This window comes from Streptopelia decaocto, assembly GCF_964273445.1.
Source record: "Streptopelia decaocto genome assembly, chromosome: 1".
Taxonomy (NCBI): Eukaryota; Metazoa; Chordata; class Aves; order Columbiformes; family Columbidae; genus Streptopelia; species Streptopelia decaocto.
The window spans coordinates 79733051-79753402 of NC_138663.1; the positions used below are offsets into that span (position 1 = coordinate 79733051).

The 20352-nt window shown below is 41.4% G+C and overlaps 1 protein-coding gene across 10 annotated transcripts in view; it reads right to left on the reverse strand.

The window, feature by feature from the left end:
• The window catches only part of PLEKHA5 (pleckstrin homology domain containing A5), a 178808-nt gene extending 174505 nt beyond the window's left edge, over positions 1–4303 (reverse strand). For 3 of the 10 annotated variants that reach the window (XM_082054109.1, XM_082054110.1, XM_082054106.1), the window contains exons 1-3: positions 4139–4300; positions 3935–4011; positions 845–902 (exon numbers count right to left, since the gene is read on the reverse strand). In XM_082054109.1, coding sequence (XP_081910235.1) covers positions 845–902; positions 3935–4011; positions 4139–4236 — 233 coding nt within the window. In that variant the 5' untranslated portion in view covers positions 4237–4300. Of the gene's footprint in view, positions 1–844; positions 903–3934; positions 4012–4138 lie in introns of all 10 variants that reach the window. The other 7 variants (XM_082054111.1, XM_082054108.1, XM_082054112.1 and 4 more) reach the window with 5 other exon arrangements.
• Between the last annotated feature and the right edge of the window lie 16049 nt (positions 4304–20352).

A 20352-nucleotide genomic window follows, 5' to 3' on the forward strand; every position in this document is an offset into this window, starting at 1 on the left:
TGATGACACTCTTCATTTAAAGATGGCAAACCAAACACACAGTTGAGTGAGTAAAATCTCCTGAATGAATCAAGAAAAGCCTGAGAATTTTTAAATAACGGAAAAAAAAAGCACATTAACCAGCCAAAAATACATAGGTGCCACTTCAACATTGCCCACATAAGGACAGTCTGACTATCTGGAGAGGAAAAGCTTCTAAGAAGTCTGTACAGATCTGATCAACACAACTTCTGGGCTACTACATAAAAGCTCTATTTCCACACCTCTCATTCAAAAGGACTGTACAGGAAGTCCACCACAGTGGACACTCCTCAAAACGTACTAAAATCCGAACAAAAAAAATAATGAAAATCAATGCAAGAATCAGAAATGGGAGGTATACAAAGACAACAACCACATTAAACCTTCAGAGTGGCTTTAAACAATGTAATTACTAAAGAATAGGGCTGAATCAAGTCTCTTCTCCAAGTGACAAAGATCTTGCCTTTCTGAATGCATTTCTGGCATGACAGTGTATACACACAAGTGTCAAACAAACAGAAAAACTCAAGGTTTGCAAGGACATTTGTTGCTAAGTGGTCACACTCACAGCAGAAATTTCATTTGAATCTGAATCCTTAAGAAGTTTTCATTAAAAGTACTAACACAAAAACTCAATAAATTGTTTTAGCTGGCAGAATTCACTAAACAAAGGACTACATCCAGTACAGCAAGCTCGAGTACTCCTTTTAGGTATTATAGCATAACATTTCAATTCAGTTTGGTAAACATTCAAGATTACAGCAACATTTAGACAAACAAATTGAAAATTATAGCATTGTGACAGATAAAACAATCAACTTACTTTACATAATATCTTGCACCTTCAAAAGTATAAGCTTCCTCCCAACCTGTGGGTAAGTCTGGAAAACAAGTAGCAAAACAATCCAATTAACTTTTGAAATTATGCTGGCCATACTGGTCTACTCCCTAAACTGAGTTAAAATACTGTATGTCTGATTCCACATATTGAAAGCTTTAGTCCTAGAAACAAATATTTTAGAACTGACTCGCAATACTGTCTCAGTTTAAATTCTGTAATCCAAGAGAAGCTACATGCATGAAAATTTGATTTATATTTCCCATTCTCAAATAATAACAATCAGGGTTTAAGTCTGCCCTTATTTAACAATGTTCCTTCCTTTGACCAGTAACTAGAACTTGCAGTCATCACTAGATCTTTCTGCCTTGAACTTCAGTAGCATCAAATTACCTGACAGGCAGAGATCTAAACAAAAATCAACTTACTGAGTTGCATTACATGCAAGTCACAAGCATCTTAACAGGCATGATATCAACTACACCACAGAGCATTAGCATCACATTAGCATAATTCCACCACTGTTGTGACTAACAAGTGTTCCTGCAGTGTTTACAGTTCTATTCAATTTTACAGGAAAATAATTTTCAGTGCAAATCTAGTGGAGGAAGTGGGTACATTTTTCCTTCTCTGTTATCACTCTTAAGAGTCAGGTGCCCGCAAAGAAAAAAGAAGCGCACTTCCACTAATGGTCAGTTTTTTACAAGTAACAGCTTCCTGGTGTAATGGAAGCTCTGAAGATATTGGGCAACTTCATGCAACTCTAGATACATAACTACCCTGTTTAAGTTTGACTCAGTTAACAAAACCAATAGTTGATATGTAGGACTCACTCACTGAATTAAAAAAGCAAGAATGCATTTCCTACTTAAAATTAAAAATATTTAGTGTGGGTCATGTGATCTTTTTCCCCCACAGTTTACTTATTTGCTCTGGCTGACTTTTTACTTCACTCCTGTCTTCCCTAGAACAAAAATCAAGGTGTCTTTCGATAACAGCACAGGGCAAAGTACAGCAAACAGGAAGTCCCTCTAGCAGGAGTATTCATGGCTGCTGTAAGAACTTCGCAAAACCCACCATTCTAGTGCTGAATATCTCAAGGAATAAAAAGCACTTCAGTTCATAATGGAAAAGAAAGCTTTCCTCCCATGTAGTAAACACCTCACGACATTATTTAATAAGGAGCTTTACAATAATATACACTTCCAAAATAAGTGTCATTAACTCAAAAAATGTTTCTTAAAATAATATATGTTTTTAACATATTTTGACTAGGTTCCCAAAGTATGCTCAGGGCAAAACAAGATATGAACCCCAGAATGAATCTGTTTGATTCTATCTCTGTGTGGAGATATTAATTAACATACACACGAATGAGGAAAACTAAAGAAAAAGGTTTGTTTTGCAGATACTTCAGCATCTGATTGACAAATCATGGTCAGAATATCCAAGGTCATGCCTCACTCTCGTGCTCAGAAACAAGTCTAATTCACCTGATAATAACTCTGCTATTCTACATGTAATACTCCAGATACTCAAAAGCAAACTGCATTTCCTTTAGAAACAAATGCGACACATAGAAAATTCCTTAGAAATCACCATCAGTCAACAGAGACACTAGTAATAGTTTTAAAAAAGAATGAATCCTCAGCTAATGCTACTGTCCAACAAGCAAAGCACTTCACATACATCTGCTCCCATGCATATTGCTGTAGATAAAGGCCAGTTCCTCAATTAATTTGAGTACTGAAAGTGGGGAAAATGGGAGCCTAATAACAATCAGTAGTTCTATTTCCTGGCATTAAACGACTTCTTACAAACAGCCGTTCATTGCAGATCAGACTGCAGAGTTCTAACAGCCAGAAACCTGTGCTTTTTAAACTATTCCCGAGACAAAAAAGGCTGCCCACAGTTTTCTAAAAGGCCATTTCTAATTTCTTAATGCATAAGTATTAACCAAACATAAAAAGCAAATAATCTGATGTAGTCCAATTCACTTGCAGATTTTCCTGCGATTATCCAAGTGATTACATACATAAAAACAACTGCACTTATTACTACACTCCACCACCTCCCAGTGGCATATGTAGCCTGTGTGCAATACCAGCAGTCAGAGTTTGGCTCTGGGTCTCCAGAGTGTCTGCTGTAAATCCTCCTCCTCCAGCACCTCCTGCTGCCACTTCTCCAGAGTGGAACAAACAGCAGTACCGAAGACGACCGATTCCACCCTCCTCCCTCCAAGTTATTCCTGATGTTTCAGTCCCTTTTCCTCCTACCTATTCCACCTCTCTCAGTCACTTAGAAACCACCCACACTCTCAGACTAGATGGAAGCGAAGGGAGGAAAAGGGTTTCTAGGTGACTACTATTATATTTAATGCAATCAGCCTCAACAATTCTAGGATACCTATCGTGGTTATATCTAGGTACTGCTGGAAACAGAAATAAGATAAGTGGTTTAATGCTAAACTGAGAAAGGATGCTGTGCAGGTGAATAACTGGGGTAGCCTGTATGAAGCACGAGAAGAATAAGGCAGTCTCTAATGGTAACTATATAATATTATAGGGGTGATACAAGGCAAACAGAAAGCAAGCAGAGAAATTACACAGATACGGAGGGAAAACCGGGGTGCAAAAGGAAGAGTTTTAAGAAAAAGATGAGGAGCACTCTGATGGCAAGCTGGGCACGCCAGGCTGCACTGTAGTGTCATCCTGCTGGAGCTGGGGACAAACAACTGCGAGAAGTGAGGGGAGCGCAGAGAGCGCGGCGTGAGGAGTTGTCTCGGGTGGCCGCGGCGGCACCGAGGCGGTTTCCAGGATCGGGCGGCTTGGGGGCGACAGGGCGAAGCCAGAGGCGCTGCCCGCCCCGGCGAGGGGAGAAGGGGCCCCGGGGCCGAGCCCGCCCGGGTGCTGGGGCGGGCAAGGGGTGGCGGGAGCCCAGGGGGCGGCCGCGGGAGCCGCGGGGCGACGGGCTCGACGAGACCCCGGGGAGCCGAGGAGGGCGGCGCTCGCCGGGCGGGGGCGGCTGTGCTGGGGAAGGGCTGGGGGCCCCGGCCGCCCCCGGCGGGGCTCCTACCTGCGCTGCGACGGTGCCCGGTGATCACGGCCTCTCCGGTGAGCGGGTGCAGCCAGGTCGTGCTCTTCGCCTCCTCGCTGCGGGGACGAACACACGGACCGAGTCAGGCAGGCGCAGCCCCGGCCGCCCCCTCCGCACGCCCCTCCCGGCCCCCCCGCCCGCTCAGCCCAGCCCCGCTCCCCTCCTCGCCGGCCCCCCGCTCACTTGATGAAGAAGACGCGGCCGCCCTGGCTGATCCCGTAACTCCAGCTGCCGGGCAGCGCCCGCAGCCGCTCCACGCTCAGCTCCGCCGGGGCCGCCATGGCCGAGCCGCCGCTACCAGCGCAGCCGGGGAGAAGCCGAGGGGAGCGGGGAGGGAGCGGGGGGGGGGGCGGCGCGCTCACGAGCGAGCGCGTCCCCGCCGCCGCCAACACCTTGGGGAGGGGGAGGGCGCAGCGCGAAGGGGAGGGGGCGCAGCGGCGCGCCCCGCCCCTCCCGCCTCTCCAGGGCCCGCCCCTCCCGCCGCGGGGGCGCGCACGGCGCCCTGGCTGGCTGCCGGCGGGGGCGCGCAGCCCGCCCCCGCCACGGCCGTTGGGGCGGGGCGGGGGCGGGCGGCGGGTTCCGGTGGGCGGGGGCGCGGCGGGCGACCCGCACTTTGGGACGGAGTCCCGTGGGGCGCTTCCCTAACCGCGCCGGGTGCGTGTAGCCGCGGTGAGCGCTGCGCCGAGGGAAGCAGTGCCCGAGCGGCGAGGAGGGCTGCCCCGCAGCGCGGGTGTGCGGAGGCCCCGGCTGGCAACGGGGGGAGGGGGCCTCGCCCGGACGGCGCGGGCGGCACAGCCCGGTGGGGCTGCGAGCAGCGCGGGAACTGAGGGGGCTCCGAGCCGCAGGGGCTGAGCTGAGCCACGTACACGCGGTTTCATCTCGGCGGGGACGAGTCCCGCGCTGCTTGAGGTTTTTCCACCACCCCCCACCCCGGGGAACCACTGACCGCCCCGCGCGTCCCAGTGGGTTAAAACGCCAAGCGTGAGGCACCACCTCTGGTAATCTCTCGTCGGGTCTTTAAAGCGGCGCATTCCTACAGGAAATTAAAACTTTCGTCGAATTGCCTCAAGGGGTGTGCACGCACTTCTCATACCCTCAACTTGAAGCTTTTTAAAAAATTTCTCATGCGAAGGTGCAGTCTTCTGAAGCGCAGGAGTAAAGAGATGCCGCCTTATTTTTTTTTCTTTTTTCTTTTTTTCACGTAAACAAGCCTGTCTGAGCCCTGCGCCGGTCCTCCAAAAGGGTTCTACAATATGACATGCATACGTGTTTTCAGTGTTTAGGGAGGTGGTAGTAATTCAGTTAAAGACATGTCTGCAAAAATAAGTGTGTGTGTATTTTTATTCACGTGAATAGTTATATTGCATGTGTGTTTATACAGAACTATGCACACCTTTGATTGAAGTTATAAATGACAAAAGTAAATTATTAGAACTGTGTTGTGGCCATGATACCTCCAAGACAATCTTGCTTTAGGAAAACACTTTCTGAACAAGGAGTAGAGCTGGGAAGTCTGATGGTATTCCCATGTTCACGAAAACATTTGAAATTTGCAGCTGACAGTACTCTGCACAGCAACTTTGTCCTCTCTCTCATTTTGAACACTTTTGCAAAAATAGAATTTGATGGAACAAGTTGCTGTGTGGTTTGGTCCACACCACAGCATGTGGTCAAAGCCTAAAACCCAGCTGCCCTTAAGTAACGGGATGTAAGATAAGAATTCCTACCTGTCCAACAATAGCTTTCATTTCCACTCACCACTGACAGCATCTGAGATTTATGGTCTACCAGAAAAAGAAGATACTCTAGAGAAAACGCAAGTTACCCCACACGGTTCCCTTCTCTCATAAGAGCAAGAGTACTTGGGTGACAAGTAAAAATGAATAATGACTCTTCCTCTGAAGGGCTGTGGAAAGCTGCCTGGCAACAGCATGGGGGAAATCACATGCACGTTTTGGGCTGCTGAGGTGGCAGCGGTCATATCCTGATACTTCCTCATGCAGCCTAACTAGAGCTGAGAGCAAGTGCTCTTGATCTCCAGAACACTGGATACTTTCCACCATGCAGAATCAGTTTTCTCCTCTAGCAGAGGAGGACATGCAGCATACCAAGATTTACGTTGTCCCAGGCCCATAATTTAGGTATTTAGGTAGGATTTAGCTCCATAAATCCTGTCTAATCCTAGCATGTGCTTTGCCTAACACCTTCCTGAGACAACTAAATTTTGCCAGTACCTTGCCTTACAGACTCTTTTCTTCTTTGCATATGCTTAGAATTGCTGCTGTCTTGGTAAAGCCAGGAGTGTGGCACCTAAAATATGTCAGAGCCTGGCTGAATTCTCAGGCAAGACCTTCCTCCAAGTGCTATGGAGGCCTGATAAATGAAATACATTCAGGCCACACCTAAGAAGGCCTTGAAAGATTAGTTTCTGTATAACTCACAGCAAACAGGTTGGCGGCAGAGTCACCACCATTAATACTACTGAAAACCTCTTCAGCCTGAAGGATGAAGAGCATTTAAAACCATGTCACTCTCTTCCCAGGAAGATGCTTTTGCTCCAAGCTAAAAGCCATTATGAAGCTGAGACTATTCTATGAATATACTTAAGGTACTCCTCCTCCCCTCTGAAGTCACATTGTTTTGCAAATATAATTATTGGGCTATAGGGTGGTGGCATGACTTGCTGGTCTCATCCAGGGAGTGATGGAAGAGCTTGGTTCTACTCCATTGTTCAGGGACTACTGTGCATTTTAGTCACCAAATTCTATATTAGTTACTGAACACATGGAAGGCACATTTTCACTGTATTTGTGGAAACTAGTGCTGCTGGGTGCTGTGCACCTTGAACTCATGGTCATTTCTGAGAGCCGACAGTTTTGCCATTTTGTGAAATGGAGCTCATGAAGTCCAAAGAGTATGAGAGGAACCACACTGGCATCATTAGTGCAGGCTGGTTCCAGCAGTTGTCTTTCTAAAGGCTGCAGTTGGCTAAAACTTTTTCTTCAAAATGAGTGTAAAAGTTTGATAAAAACAAATTAAACATCAAGTTTAGACAAAGTTCACTAGAAGTACGTCTTTTTACAGTTGGATAAGTGCTTGAATGCTTTTTAAAAAAGGGACTCAAGAATAATGTTTTTTAAAAAGCCACATCACTAAAGGGAGTAAAATCTCTTTTAGAAGCAGTTTATATCACTGCAACTGCATGCAAAATTTAAGATACTACTTATTGTACCTTTTACATGATCCTTTTTTACTATAAAAATGAGCTAATGATTCCAAATGTGAAATTGGTGAATCTGATTCATAAGACACAGATAAATCCATCAGGATGTTCCCATCTGGCCCGTTTTTTTGTTTCGGTTTGTTTTTTTTTTCCCAGGAGAGCTGAAAATGACCTGTTGAAGTGGTGACCATCACTAAGACAACTGTTCTCTACTTTCTGCCTGTCTGGCCTGATCTATCTGCTGCTCCTGCCACTGATGGGAAGTGGTTGGAGGATGTGTAGCAATTTGTCAACCTGTGTGTGAGGCAGAGCCCTCCCACTGGTATATTGGACCCCCATCACTAGGAGCTTGGGATAAAGTAAAAACCCAGCTCTGCAGAGCTTTTTTCCATGGTTGTCCATTCTGATCCCACCTTTTTTCCTTCTTCTTTCACCTCCCCATGGCAGTAGCTTTCCTAGCAACTCCCTCAGGGTCAGGGAGTAGTAAGGGAGCAGTAATTCTATTGGTGTTTAAAAAAAAAATCCATTTTGGCTCAATAATATATTCATAATAAAAATATTTTAAATTCCTGAGGCAAAAGAACCCTGCCCACAAAACAATGAATCCCTTTAAATGGAATTAATTAAAAAACAGCATTGGGAGAACATTCATTGAATAAGACTCAGAAAAATCCACCCACACCTCTCCCAACAGGTATGAGGTGACAATGAACATATGATGATCCAAGGAAAAAAGGACAACATCTAAGCACAGCATCTGACAAAACCAGTAGTCCTGAAGCAGGGAGTGAACTGCAGTCCTGACACTCCACCGAAAACCTCTTCAAAGAATTGTGTTTGTCAGGGTTGATTCTGTGTATTCTGTCAATATGAATCAAATTGGATGAGGTTATTTCATGGAGTCTGTGACTTTATGTTTTTTATGCTATTTAACGAGCAAGATGATGTAACACTTAACATGGCAAGAAAATACTATTTCTGGGGCTGCAGTTTTATGTTACACATTCTCACGAGGAAGCTGCTTCTGAAGGGTGGGTTCCTTTTTGCCCCCTCCATAAATAACGAGTTTTTCTTGCTTCTGCAACAGTATTAAAGCCCATGGTGAATTAGATCAGTTTGCTGATCTAGTAGAAAAGCATCCAAAAATCCTCTCAAATAATTTGTTTCCCATCAGATCAACAAGCTGATCCAACTTGACCTGAGGCCGCTTGATAACTAGATCCAACACATGGGGCAGGAAGAGAAGATCCACTCCTTTTAGGCTACGTTCCTCAATGAGAGAGGAACAAACATGCTGACTGACATTCTCTGGAGTGAGGGTATCTCTGTGTAGATGAAAAACAGTTGGCCTAGGGCAGAGGAAATAAGAAAAAGCAAAAAACTGTCTGACACAGCCTCTGCAGACAGCTCTGTTGGTAGAATGGAGCCTCTCCTTTGCTCTCAACAAAGAGCCTGATAACAGCCCAGTGGTTCTGAGGGCTGCAAATGTTTCTGGAGGTCATTGGTACAAGTGGCACAGCAGTCCGACTCCGCGTTAGTGTAAAGCGTCAGTGTGACTGAACAAGCATTGGGTCATTAGCCTGCCTGTCATCAGCACGAGGTATCCTAGCAGCCTGGTTTCACAGACTGTGAGATACAGAACTAAAGCCTGCACTTACTCAGGCACTAGAAACAAAGCGTTTATTTTACAGTTTCGCAAGTTTTGCAGTCTGTGCTTGACAGAGAAAGCAGGTTATCTCATTTCAAAACTTCTTTTTTTTTTTTTTTTTTTAGTTGCAATTAATGATTTCGAGGTATGGCTATGCTGTGTGAAAACTTTGTTACCTTTGAGACAGTGAATCCTTCTATGAGACAAATTTATGTTAAAGTTTCTGTCAGACTAATACAAAACAAACTCCAAAGCCAGAGCATGAGGTTTGTTTTTCCCTGGCAGGAAACATCAGAAAAGCAGAAGGGCTTATTACTCTCCAAACCAGCATCATCTTGTCAGAATCATATTGACCATTTGTCACAATTTTGAACTGTGAACACTCCTTTTGTAACAAGTTTCTTTTCAGAGACTTGTTTACCTTACTGTCCATGTAATTTATACCATGATGAGCTTCTTGCCTAGTCTTCCAACCTGAAATGATAGACAGCATAATCAGGACGTTCAGGTTTCTTTTACTGATCATATGATATCTCAGAAAAGACTGTGGCCTCAGTATCAAGAGAAGCTTTACTGGCACCTACTTTGCTTCCTCTTTACACCATTTCACAGCCTTCTTGTTTAGGTAGCCCTCAAGCCTACCACAACCGATGTTGTCTGTGACTTTCTCACAGCAGTCAAATGACATTTTAAAATCACATTTATTGCCAGGATTAGCTTAAAACAATACTAGAAATGAAAGAATTTGTGAGGGGAAATGCAGTGATCTCAATATTCCACTTGTCCCCTCACTGGCTGAAGCCAGGAAATTTCATCTTTCAAATAACCCTCTCTTTTGAATCATCCATAAGAAAATCATATGCACTACAACACAAATAAATTCTCTGTCTCTCAGCAGGCTCCTCTGTTTCACAGATCTTCAGTATCTGGTAGACGTCTGCATCTGCTTTTCCTCACATAGTTCTCTTCATTGCTGCTGTCCAACTCCTCACAAACCTGCTCTGTTTCAAATTCTAGGAGATGCAGAAGCTTCTGGAAGAAGCAGAAGATGACCTGTATTTCTCCTAAGAATTGTCTTTGTTCAGTAATTGTTTGAACAAAGAAGGAGAAACTTCATGTGGAATATCTGGAAGGGTTTACATTATGTAACATATACAGAGCCCTATGACTGCAAGGGCTTTCACTTACGTGATCCTTTCTCATGTGCATTCCACCCCCCATCCCCCCCCCCCTTTTTTTTAATGGTTCTAGTAAGGATTTGCAGTATCTTTGTATTTAATACTACCTGCTATATAATGAATTTTAAACTATCCTCATTAAACTTTCCGCAACTTACAATCGGTTTTCAGAGTAAGGTGAAATAATGGTGTGTTTCACTCTTGAGATTTTTGTAGACACCTTTGTTGCAGTCTTGGTGACATTTTCCATAAAACCATTATATTGTGGATAACTTGGCCTTGAAGTGCTTTAAGCGATACTATTTTTGCAAGTCATTTAGCATCATAATCAAATCATGGTCCATTTTCTGTAATTACCACAGTTGGTATTATATGTATGTCAGTCTTTATGGACTAGGCATGAGATTACCAGTGTAGCAGTGATTTTCTTTAATAGTGTTATAGGAGAATAACAAAAAAAGTAATGTGTTTTTAGTCTGTAATTCTCCAAACATCATAGGCTAATCTAGGCTACCTCTTAACTTGTTGATCTACCTTTTCCTTGAGTATATTTAGATAGGAGCTAGTATTTGTTCCAATACTTGTTTTGTTATTAACAGTACTCGCCTTTTATCATCTTAGCACTTTCTTTCTGGCCTGGACTGTTTGCTAGAAATTCTGTTCTTATTTCGCTATATTTTTGTGTATTTCAGTTTTCGTAAGCACATCTTTTTTAGTTTATCTTTATGGACTCCTGCTCTTCCATAGTTTCAGCTCTCCCAGTGGGAGGTAACAGAGTCTTGTTCTTTCACATTTGTTTCCTTTACATCTGATTTACTTCTTCTCCCAGTAAGAATATTTTGTTCACTGCATCACATGAGTTTTACCGACTTGTGTAGATACAGGTGTATAACTGAAAAAAAAAATCAAAACTTCTGTTGCAAAATTCTAACTCATATTCATGATATTTCATGTACTGGGATAGGATTTTTCTGAGTAAATGAAGGTGTCTCCCAAGGCTGCTTTTACAGCAGCAGTGGCCTAGTCAATATAGTCAACACAGTCTATGGTGCAGTTCTTCTTATTCTGTTGTAGGTGCCTATACCTGCTCAGTTGGATCACTCCTTGAACTGTTCTGACCACACTGATTAGCACTCGACTAACAACAATGGGATTCTTCCCCGGGCAGAAGTAGAGACCTACACTGTAAACTGCTGCAGTCAGAGAAGTCAAATCCCACCTGAAACATAACTATCATTTGAACAGTTCCCACAAAGAAGCCCCCTTGTAGAATATTTCTTTTAAAGACACTGGTAGTCACTGATGGGAAATTTTTGCAAAATATTTTTGTTTCTTATGAATATAGCTGTGCATTTTCTTCCAGTGAGTCTCTTCCATTGTTTCTTGAGAATTTTTTCTGGTTGATTGCATTTTTAGACTTCACCTCTGAATCTTCTGATCTGTTCTGCTTCTTCATTTTGTGACGTGGTTCTGTAGCATCAGCTGGCTTCCATTTCAAAACTCATAATCAGATCTAGCTCTGTTCTGCTGCCAAGTTCTCACAGTCCTTACTAAGCTAAAACTGTTCTTCTAGAAGCCTTTTTCTGAGTTTTGAGTCTCTTTATCCTTATAGTATTCTAATCTTAGACCTGATTTTGAAAATTACACGACTCACAGTACTTTTGAACATTATAAGTGTCTTGGAAAATTTCCTCTTTGGTTTCAGTTATGCAATGAGTATGTCTCAAATATTTCAGTCTTTCCAAGAGTGCTATATTTTCTCAAATCTCTATAGCACAGGATTTCTCATTTGCAATCTGGTGGTTTTGGTCTTGCAGTATTCAGAAAGAGAGTTACCTTAATTCATACTCCTTTTCATTGGTCCTATCTTCTTTTTAAAGAAAAATTGTGTTATTTGATCAAATCTTCTTCAACCATTTCTGGATAATTTAATCTGCTTTGAACTTTTTTAGTTTCTGCTCCATAGTGTTTTCCGCTTACTGCTGCTCCTAGTCTTTTATTTCTCTGTGCCATCTTTTATTTTTACCTCTGTTAGTGCTCACATGTAAGCCTTTTAAGTTACTTTAAGGAAAATGCTAGATTAGTGATAAAAAGGGCATCTTTAATACAAAAAAAGGGTAACATGCATACACATAAAAGTAATAGATACAAGAGTGGAAGAAATTTGTGAAGGAGAAACTAAAAATGCTCCACTAAGCCAGTCGCTGGCACCAAGTGTTACTGACAACAGTTGCACTGGAGAATGTTCCATCCTCTAAGGCAACGGGTCACTTGGTTACAGCCAGAAACCCACTGTCATTTCTGTCATTAGTTCTTACATCATCTCAGTTGCTAGCCTGTAGATTAAGTTTTATGCTCATATAGTTCTGTCACACTCTGTATATTCTCATATATTATTGTCGTTCAAATGGTTTTCAACCTGTTTTTGATTTGGAGAACTCTGTGTCCCAGGGGAGGCAGGAGACCTGTATGGCAGAGTTGTATTCACTGAAAACAGGGTTATCTTTCATTAAACACTTAGTAGTTCACTGATCACACACAGTCAGGAGCTCCCTGGATGAAAATTGCTGTTAATACTTTTTTTTTCCCAGTTATTTCTGTTTGTCCCAGCCAGTAGCAAAGTTAACCCAGCTTGATTTGTAAGAGTTCACTTTTGTCATTATACTTTATGTTTTCTAAAATTAAATTTTCTTTATTGAGCAATATTCATCTCTTCTTTTTTTCTACAGATTTCTGCATATTTAAAATATCTTGTTTTAAGTATTTATTCACTTCAAGGTCACATTCCTGCAGTCCCTGTAGATTGTCCCCCCTTCATTATTTGGCATTAAATAGCCAAAAGCTTCTGTTTTGTTTTGTTTTTTGACTTAAGAATTGTTGTTGTCTCTTGCATCAAGTTCCCTAAAATTTTTAATTTGGTTACCTCACTAGTCAATTCCCTTACCGCTAGAAGAATCTTACAGAAAAATAGCACCGTATTCAGTTTGCTCAATGTTTCAAATACCTCTTCTCACTATCATATCAATTTTCTTTCCCTCTGTTTCTTATCTGTGGCTCTGCTCCTTTGCTCCCACTAGCTTTTACCTTCTCGTTTTTGCTCCCTTTCTCTCCTTCCTTTTGGTACCTCTGAAATGGTTGATGCCCATTCTGCCTTGAACTCTACTACCTCCTCATCATCTGTGCCTCTCCCAATGTTCCCGTTTAACTCAACCTCTCTCTCCTTCCATTTACACTTCTGCTCTTTCTAGAGAGGACCAGCATAGCACAGAAACAGCTAAAAGCTGGGACAGAATTAGCTCTCCTCTGCTCTTTGTTTTCCCCAAAGGCTGTGTCTTCTCTTCAACACTGGCTCTCTCTTGTGATCATTTCAGCAAAACTCTGCACCTCCGGCCGGTCCCCAGAGGAATCTGATGGGCACTGTGAATGATGAGGCTTCCTTCCCTTCAGCCTGTTTTGTCTATTGCTTCTTTTTTCTACCCGCCCACTTGTTTTCTATGTTTAATGTTCATGTGACACCATTATTCTCTCAGTCCTGTACTAAGATTTCCGTTACAACCTGCTTCTGGCTTTTCATTTTGCTTTTTCTGTAGCTGATGATTTCATTTTCTACACTGAAATCTGTGGTCCTCTGTAAGTCTAGATCAGCTGCTTTATTTCTCCAGATAGCCACTTGGTTTGTTTCGCTTTCCTCATGCCACTTTAGCGTATTCTTGTTCCTTCTACCAACCAGGCTACTGACAACATTAAACTCTACTGTACCTTTTTAATATTTCAGGTTTTAGAGAGGGCATGGAGGCATGTGGCAGACTTGCAAATTGAAGAGATTAACTTCTCCAAGCCTTGCCGCCATGAATTATTATTTTGATATTTTGAGAAAAAAATGGATACTATTCTCAAATTAGGAAGAAGGCAAGAAAATCTCCATGAGATCAGACTGCTGGGAAAAGCTTGAAAGACACACAGACGAACTCTTGGGAAACTGAAATAAATTAAGTAATCCCAAATCTTAGGAAATTACAGAAAAAGAAAATCAGGATTCCTGAGTCAAGGCGGGGGGAAGGGCATTTAAATAGATCCTATAACAAAGACAACTGCAGAGGGGATTGCAAAAGCACAGAAAACTGAAGCAACCCTGCTCAACAGAAAACAGGAGTAAGCAGCAGCATGCCAGAGACTGCTGGTGTTCCGAAGCAAGCTGCGAGAGCGGAGCTGCCCGTCACACTAGAGAAGTTATGTAAATCTCGTGGGTGTATTAAACTGCATTCAGAGGAGCCACAAGAGTATCAGATAAATTTCCTAATATTTGTGGTAGGAGATGGGACAATGCAGTTATTATAATCTCTGTATCCCTTTATTAATCTTGAGGGGAAAGGAGAAAGTTTGCAGAGGGCAGGACATGCTTGATTCCTGCTTGATGGTGGACAGATTTTGTTTCTAGCACCACTTTTAAAGACTGCCTGTTGCAACAAAAATCACGAAGAGAAAGAATATGCTTTTTTAACAAGAGCTGTTTGGTGCTGTGTACATGATCACGAAAACAAAAGGTTTTACCAGTTCAGGTATCCCAGGAAACATTCTCAAATTTTGTTGACCGCTAGTGGAAAGATCGTGTAAACCATCAGAACTGTTTATGCCACCAGCAGAATATACAACATTTCCAGTAGCACCAGGAAGTCAAATGAAAGAAATGTGAGAGAAATGAGAAAGACAGGTTTCTATTATGATAACATTAATGCCGTAGAAATGCTCACACCAGAACACATTTAAAAAAGAGAGGAATAACAATAAGCTGCACAAGAGGCCATGGTTGTAGGCTGCCTCCAGCACAGGTGACAAGAAGAAGGAAAAGCAACAGTATGTAACCACATTGCAGCCGCATATACAAATAGCTAAAAATACTGGAAACTGCCCCATGAGGACTGACATCAGAAGATGCTTCCACAATCCCATGGGAAATAACATAATGGAATAGACAGCACCATATTACACAAAAGATAAATCTATTAATAAATGGATGAGAATTCAAATTGATTCTGGGATGGTTGTGCAAGGGACAATTGTGCCAAAAGAGTGCAAGTGTTTCAGCTGTATATCTGAAAAGATTATAGATTCTATGTCCACCCAGTAAAGCTGTGTTAGATGTTAATTGACACTTCCTAGGGAACTGCTAGAACCAAATACAGAAGAATGAATGCAAGTGGAGGAAAGATAAAACTGGTTTTGGAGCAGTTGTCACTGGGGGAAAAGAAACAAATCAAACAAAAAAATCTAACAACAACAACAACAACAAAATGAAAACAAACAAAACCCACAAAAAACCCCACCCAAGCCTGTTCAGTTGCAGTCCTGAAAGAGACCTGATTCAGTTCTGGACATGTGTAGTATTACTATACTGCATATATGTATACGCCAGTTCCTAAGGAAACTAGAGAAAGGAAAGAAAATGTTCCAAGAAAATACGAGAAATTATCAGCTACATTTACTGTGATTGCCAGGAATGAAAAGAGTTCTCTGAGGAAGGAGAGCTTGGTTACACTGGTGATAGAGAGGAATCTATAAATAAATGCATTTAACAGGTCTTCAGAGGAGTAGAAAAAAAGAAACAAAATAAGATTGAGATAATTCACCACTTCCTTTGGTGTCATAATTCTTCACTGCTTTTCAGTATGAAGGCACTATAGTTATTTCCAAGATAGGACATATTGAAGAAGTATTTTTTAAGTAAAAAACCAATTACTTCTATAGACATCACATAACTTAATACAAGTATGGTTTTGGAATGATACTTGCTTCATTCAGCACACCAGATATTTGTTAGGTTATCCAAAGCCAAAACACTATTAGAAGTAAGTAACACAATAAGCTTTTGGCAAATGATTTCATGCAGAAGAATTGACTCTAACTACAGCCCCTGTGTTTACAGTCACATCCCTTAAACATTTCTTTAGTGCTCTGTTAGTTTTCAGGAAGAATCAGCCTTATGGGACCAGATGATTAGCATAATATCTGACTGGTAAAGTCGTCAGAGAACACAAAGCTGAACAAAATGTATAGCCACATGTAGATATGTAGATCTAACAAGACAACATTGCCTTACATAGAAGTAAACATCGAACTCTAGAAAAATCTGGAGAGGAAATGAGAAGTCTTTCAAGCCTTAACATACATAATTTTAAACAGGATCGTGAGTATTACCTTTTTTTTTTTAAATTTATCTTTTACAGATTCTGTGTGTACCAAAATCTGTAGGGAATCTGAGATGAAGGTAGTGCATAGAATCTAATTTGCTTGCCAAAAAGGTCCATTCCCAGTGTGCCTCAGTAACTGTAGAAAACAGTGCGTCTTTGTAACATTTAACAACTGTGTTTAAGAAGAACAAATGAAGAGGAAAACCAGAAGCCTGTCACGTATTTCAAGCATTGCAAACACACAAACAAACCCAACCCAGCATTATGTCCCAGTGGAAATGAAAGTCTTAGTAATGACACAGACATTTGAACAGCTTACTGAGTATTTGGTATGGTTCGTTTCTATTGTAAAAATGCCTCTCTAAGCCTTTAGTGGCACGGTTGAATCCAAAATCATTAAACGAATTTTTACCCAGAATACAAATGCTGTTACTGCAGCTTGGCAGTTTTCTTTCCGAACTGAGCTCTTCCCGGAGAAAGCAGTCTTAGGGACTCATGTTTTGTCAAGAGCTCCAGTTACGCAATAACACAACAGGAAAGAGCTTAGAATCACGGAAAAAAAAACCAAAACAAAACCCAACAAACAAACCCGAGGCCTTTGCTGATCTTACAACAAAAGCAATTTCAGCATCAGCCAGCTGACTGGAGCCAGTTAGAGATGCACGGCTAAAAAGCCTGCTGGAAACTCACACAAAGCTGGGTGGAGCTGGAGAAACAAACCTCTGCCAGGTTCAATCTCATCTTGGCAATGACCTCTCTGTTGCTGAGAAAGTGTTTCTGAAAGAATAGCATATTTTTACAATTTCAGTGCTTTGAAAGTAAGTGCTTTATGATATCCACAAAGGATTCTGATATAAACAAGCCTAGGACAAAGATACAGCAGTCAGGTGGATGGCCTTGACCACACAGACAGACTCATACTCTATCACACAGCTGTAAAATACATAACCTGAAGAGAAAAAAGCAACCTCTTTTCCCACCCTGCAGAGTCACTTAATGGATTTCAGCTGCAAGTAGGCCACGAAGCTGTTTTTCTGGAATGGAAATGTTGTAGTTATTTCCTTCTTTAAATACACAGAGCAGGCAATAATGCTCAGAGAATCTCATCCGTAAAGAAATAGAAATCAATATTGCAAGACATGATACTCGTGAAGTCCTGATTTGGCTAAAAGCTCTTAATTTCCGGTATAGCCCTTCATGACATCTGTGCTGCTGGCAGGAAGCTGCCCAGCAGTGATTTATCAGCAAGGAAAATAGATATCTGAAACAGGCCTCTTATGTCCATACTTAGTTACTGAAATAAATTGCCTGATTTTCAAGCTTGCCAAGAACCAGAAGCTCCCAGGAGCACACGTGTGATAGAGAAGGAACAATTACATAGCAGATCAAAGCTAAAGCAGACTAACCACAGTCCGCTAAATTACAGAGGAAACCAAGCCTTTGGTGCCAACTGGAACATATCTTATTTCTTTTTGCTTTTCAGTTCCAGGTCTCCTGTCTATGACCCACCAAGAAAGCTAGTAACTCCAGAATCACCTGTTGGTGACCAAATTTGACAAACTGGAGGCCAATTCAGGAAGCTTTCACCTGACATTTTAGGACAGGTTTCTGAAGCTCTGCCAGATCACTTACATGTCCAAATATCTTCTAATCCAGGATAATGTAATGCATTTCAAATCACTGTCTCCAGATGTCTAACACAGAATAGTTTAAGACACCTTAAGCTCATTTAAATCAGCTTTCAGTGGAAAAGAGCGTAACATTTTGATATTAATGCATTATCTGCAATGTTTCCTGCTTGATAAAAGCATAAAATTAAAGGTCTGTATTCAGAAAGTGTCTGATATTTTCAGAGCTCCATGTTACTTCTTACAGCTCCAAGTGGCCAGAAGTCAAATCAAACTACCTTGGGCAGATGCTGTTGACCATAATTGGTGTCACTCAGGCAGAAGAAAATAGCTCCAAAACACAACAATAATTCAAGATATTACAAATAATTTATTCACAAGTAAAGCTTCGGGCTCCTGTGGACTACAAACCTTTCATGTTTCAAGACAAAGGAGAAAAAAAGTGCTAATAAATTCAGGCTTGTTTGCTGCAAAAGAAGTTTTTCAGTTTGATTTGAAAAAATCTAGTTGGAAATGACTGAGTGAGCATCCAGAAAACAAAACCCAAATATTTAATCCTCCTCACATATTACCACTTACATAAAAGGACCCAGATTGCAACCATAATGAGGTCAGTGAGGGCCCAGTCTCATTAGAAGCTATGGATGCTACTAGAATAAGTATAATCTCGGTAATATTTAGCACATTAGAATCAAAAGACCTCAGAATAATAAATCTAGTGTTCTGTGTTTATTCTGACATATTAGAAAAAAAAGACCATTAGCATTTGCAGCTACATCTGATCCAGCATTTCTTTTGAAGTAGTGTTAGAATCACATATGTAGCATTTTAGAGCAAACTGTGTAGTCAGATAGAGTCATGGAAGGTCATTAATAAGAAAATTACATAGTAAATCTGTTTTGGTAGAGTGAAAAAATTTCTCCTCATTATATCCCATTTTGTTATGTATTAAACTTAGCTCTCCTCTTCCATTATATTTTTTCATGTTGACACAAATATGACTGATTTTACGATGACAGAAAGTTAAAATGCTCAGTCTCAAATGGGCCTACACTAACTTGCAGCATACAGGTTAAATGCTATTCAACTCATGTTACAGGGAAGTGGATTAGACCTGTAGATCTTGTAGTACCAAATATATCTGGCATGACTCGACTGCATTTTCAGTTTAAATTAGTGGTGAGGAGCATGCAAGGTTCCTTCAATGAGAGATTTGCTGTTGTTGAAGAATGACCTAGAATTTTTACATGTAAATCTATATATTACCATGAGCTTATGATTTTTTTGGGATAATTCTCTTCAGATTTGCATATCTGTATGTAGGGCTGAGGCACAGTCTCATTTGTCTGCTCTCCTCTTCCTTACACACTGGTGACATAGTAGGGTTCTAAGCTCTTGCAAAAATATGACTCACATGGAAAGAAGTTTGCTTTTCGGAACCTCCGTTTCGTTAGTTCTTGTATGAGCCACCCTCTTTTGACTGTCCCAGCTCAAATACTAGGACACCTTTGTTCAAAGACTTCAGCTGTCTCAGTCTCTGCCAACTCCTTCTCATGAAGAAAACTGGCCTCGTAATTTCTCTAGGAAGCCTCAGCCACAGTCTTCTGCTTCTCTCTCTAATTCCTGGACTTCACAACTTTTGTTATTCTGTTTAGAGGCTCTGCCGCCACCCTCTTTCATTAGATTCTTCAGAACACAGGCAGAGTTCTTAAAGCTCATCAGTGCCCAAGTTCTTGTGCATGACCTTATGGACCAAGTGTCTCCATCTGAGCCTCACCTGAAGACCCTTCTCCTTGCCCTTGGCCTATCACTCTCGGACTAACCATCTAACGCCCATTCTCATCTTGTCTGACTACTAAAAATATCTGTGGTCAAATCCTACATCAAAGGTCTGTGTTTTATGAAGGCTCTGCTACTTTAACTCAAGAATGTTAGCATTAAGACATCACAGATTTCAGCATGAAGCTTGCAGGCTTCAAGTGAAAGTCCTCAAAATTATTCTGCACATTTTTTTCTTTTTAGAAATCTGTGCTCAACAGGTAAACCAAGTATTGTAACATACTTCAAAGAAACACACAATGGATCAACCCATTTGAGTCTAAAACCTGATCCTGGAATTACCACTTGTTTTATTTTAATGCAAAACATCCTGGAAAATAGAAATAATGAGTTTATTTTGCTATTTGTGCAGCCCCAATATTTGTTGTCCAAATATCTGTGAGCAGGAGTTGAATCTTCTTGAAAATAATCACACATCCTAAGGTTCTTATTTTTTCCCCCAGTTCTTACTGGTGAGCACCATTTTCTGATTTTTCGAGATACAAATTCTTTCTCTGTTCTTGCGGCATCCAGTTTGTGGGGGGGAAAAAAAAAAAAAGTGACCTTATGCATTTTCAACTTCAGTGTTCCAGAAAATCCATATGCTTGTTAATTCCCTCAAATTACTTGAAAAGCATTTATATTGAATTTAATACTAACCTAGAGATGCCCAAATAAAAACAGCACAACTTACTGAGGAATAGTTTGAGAGGC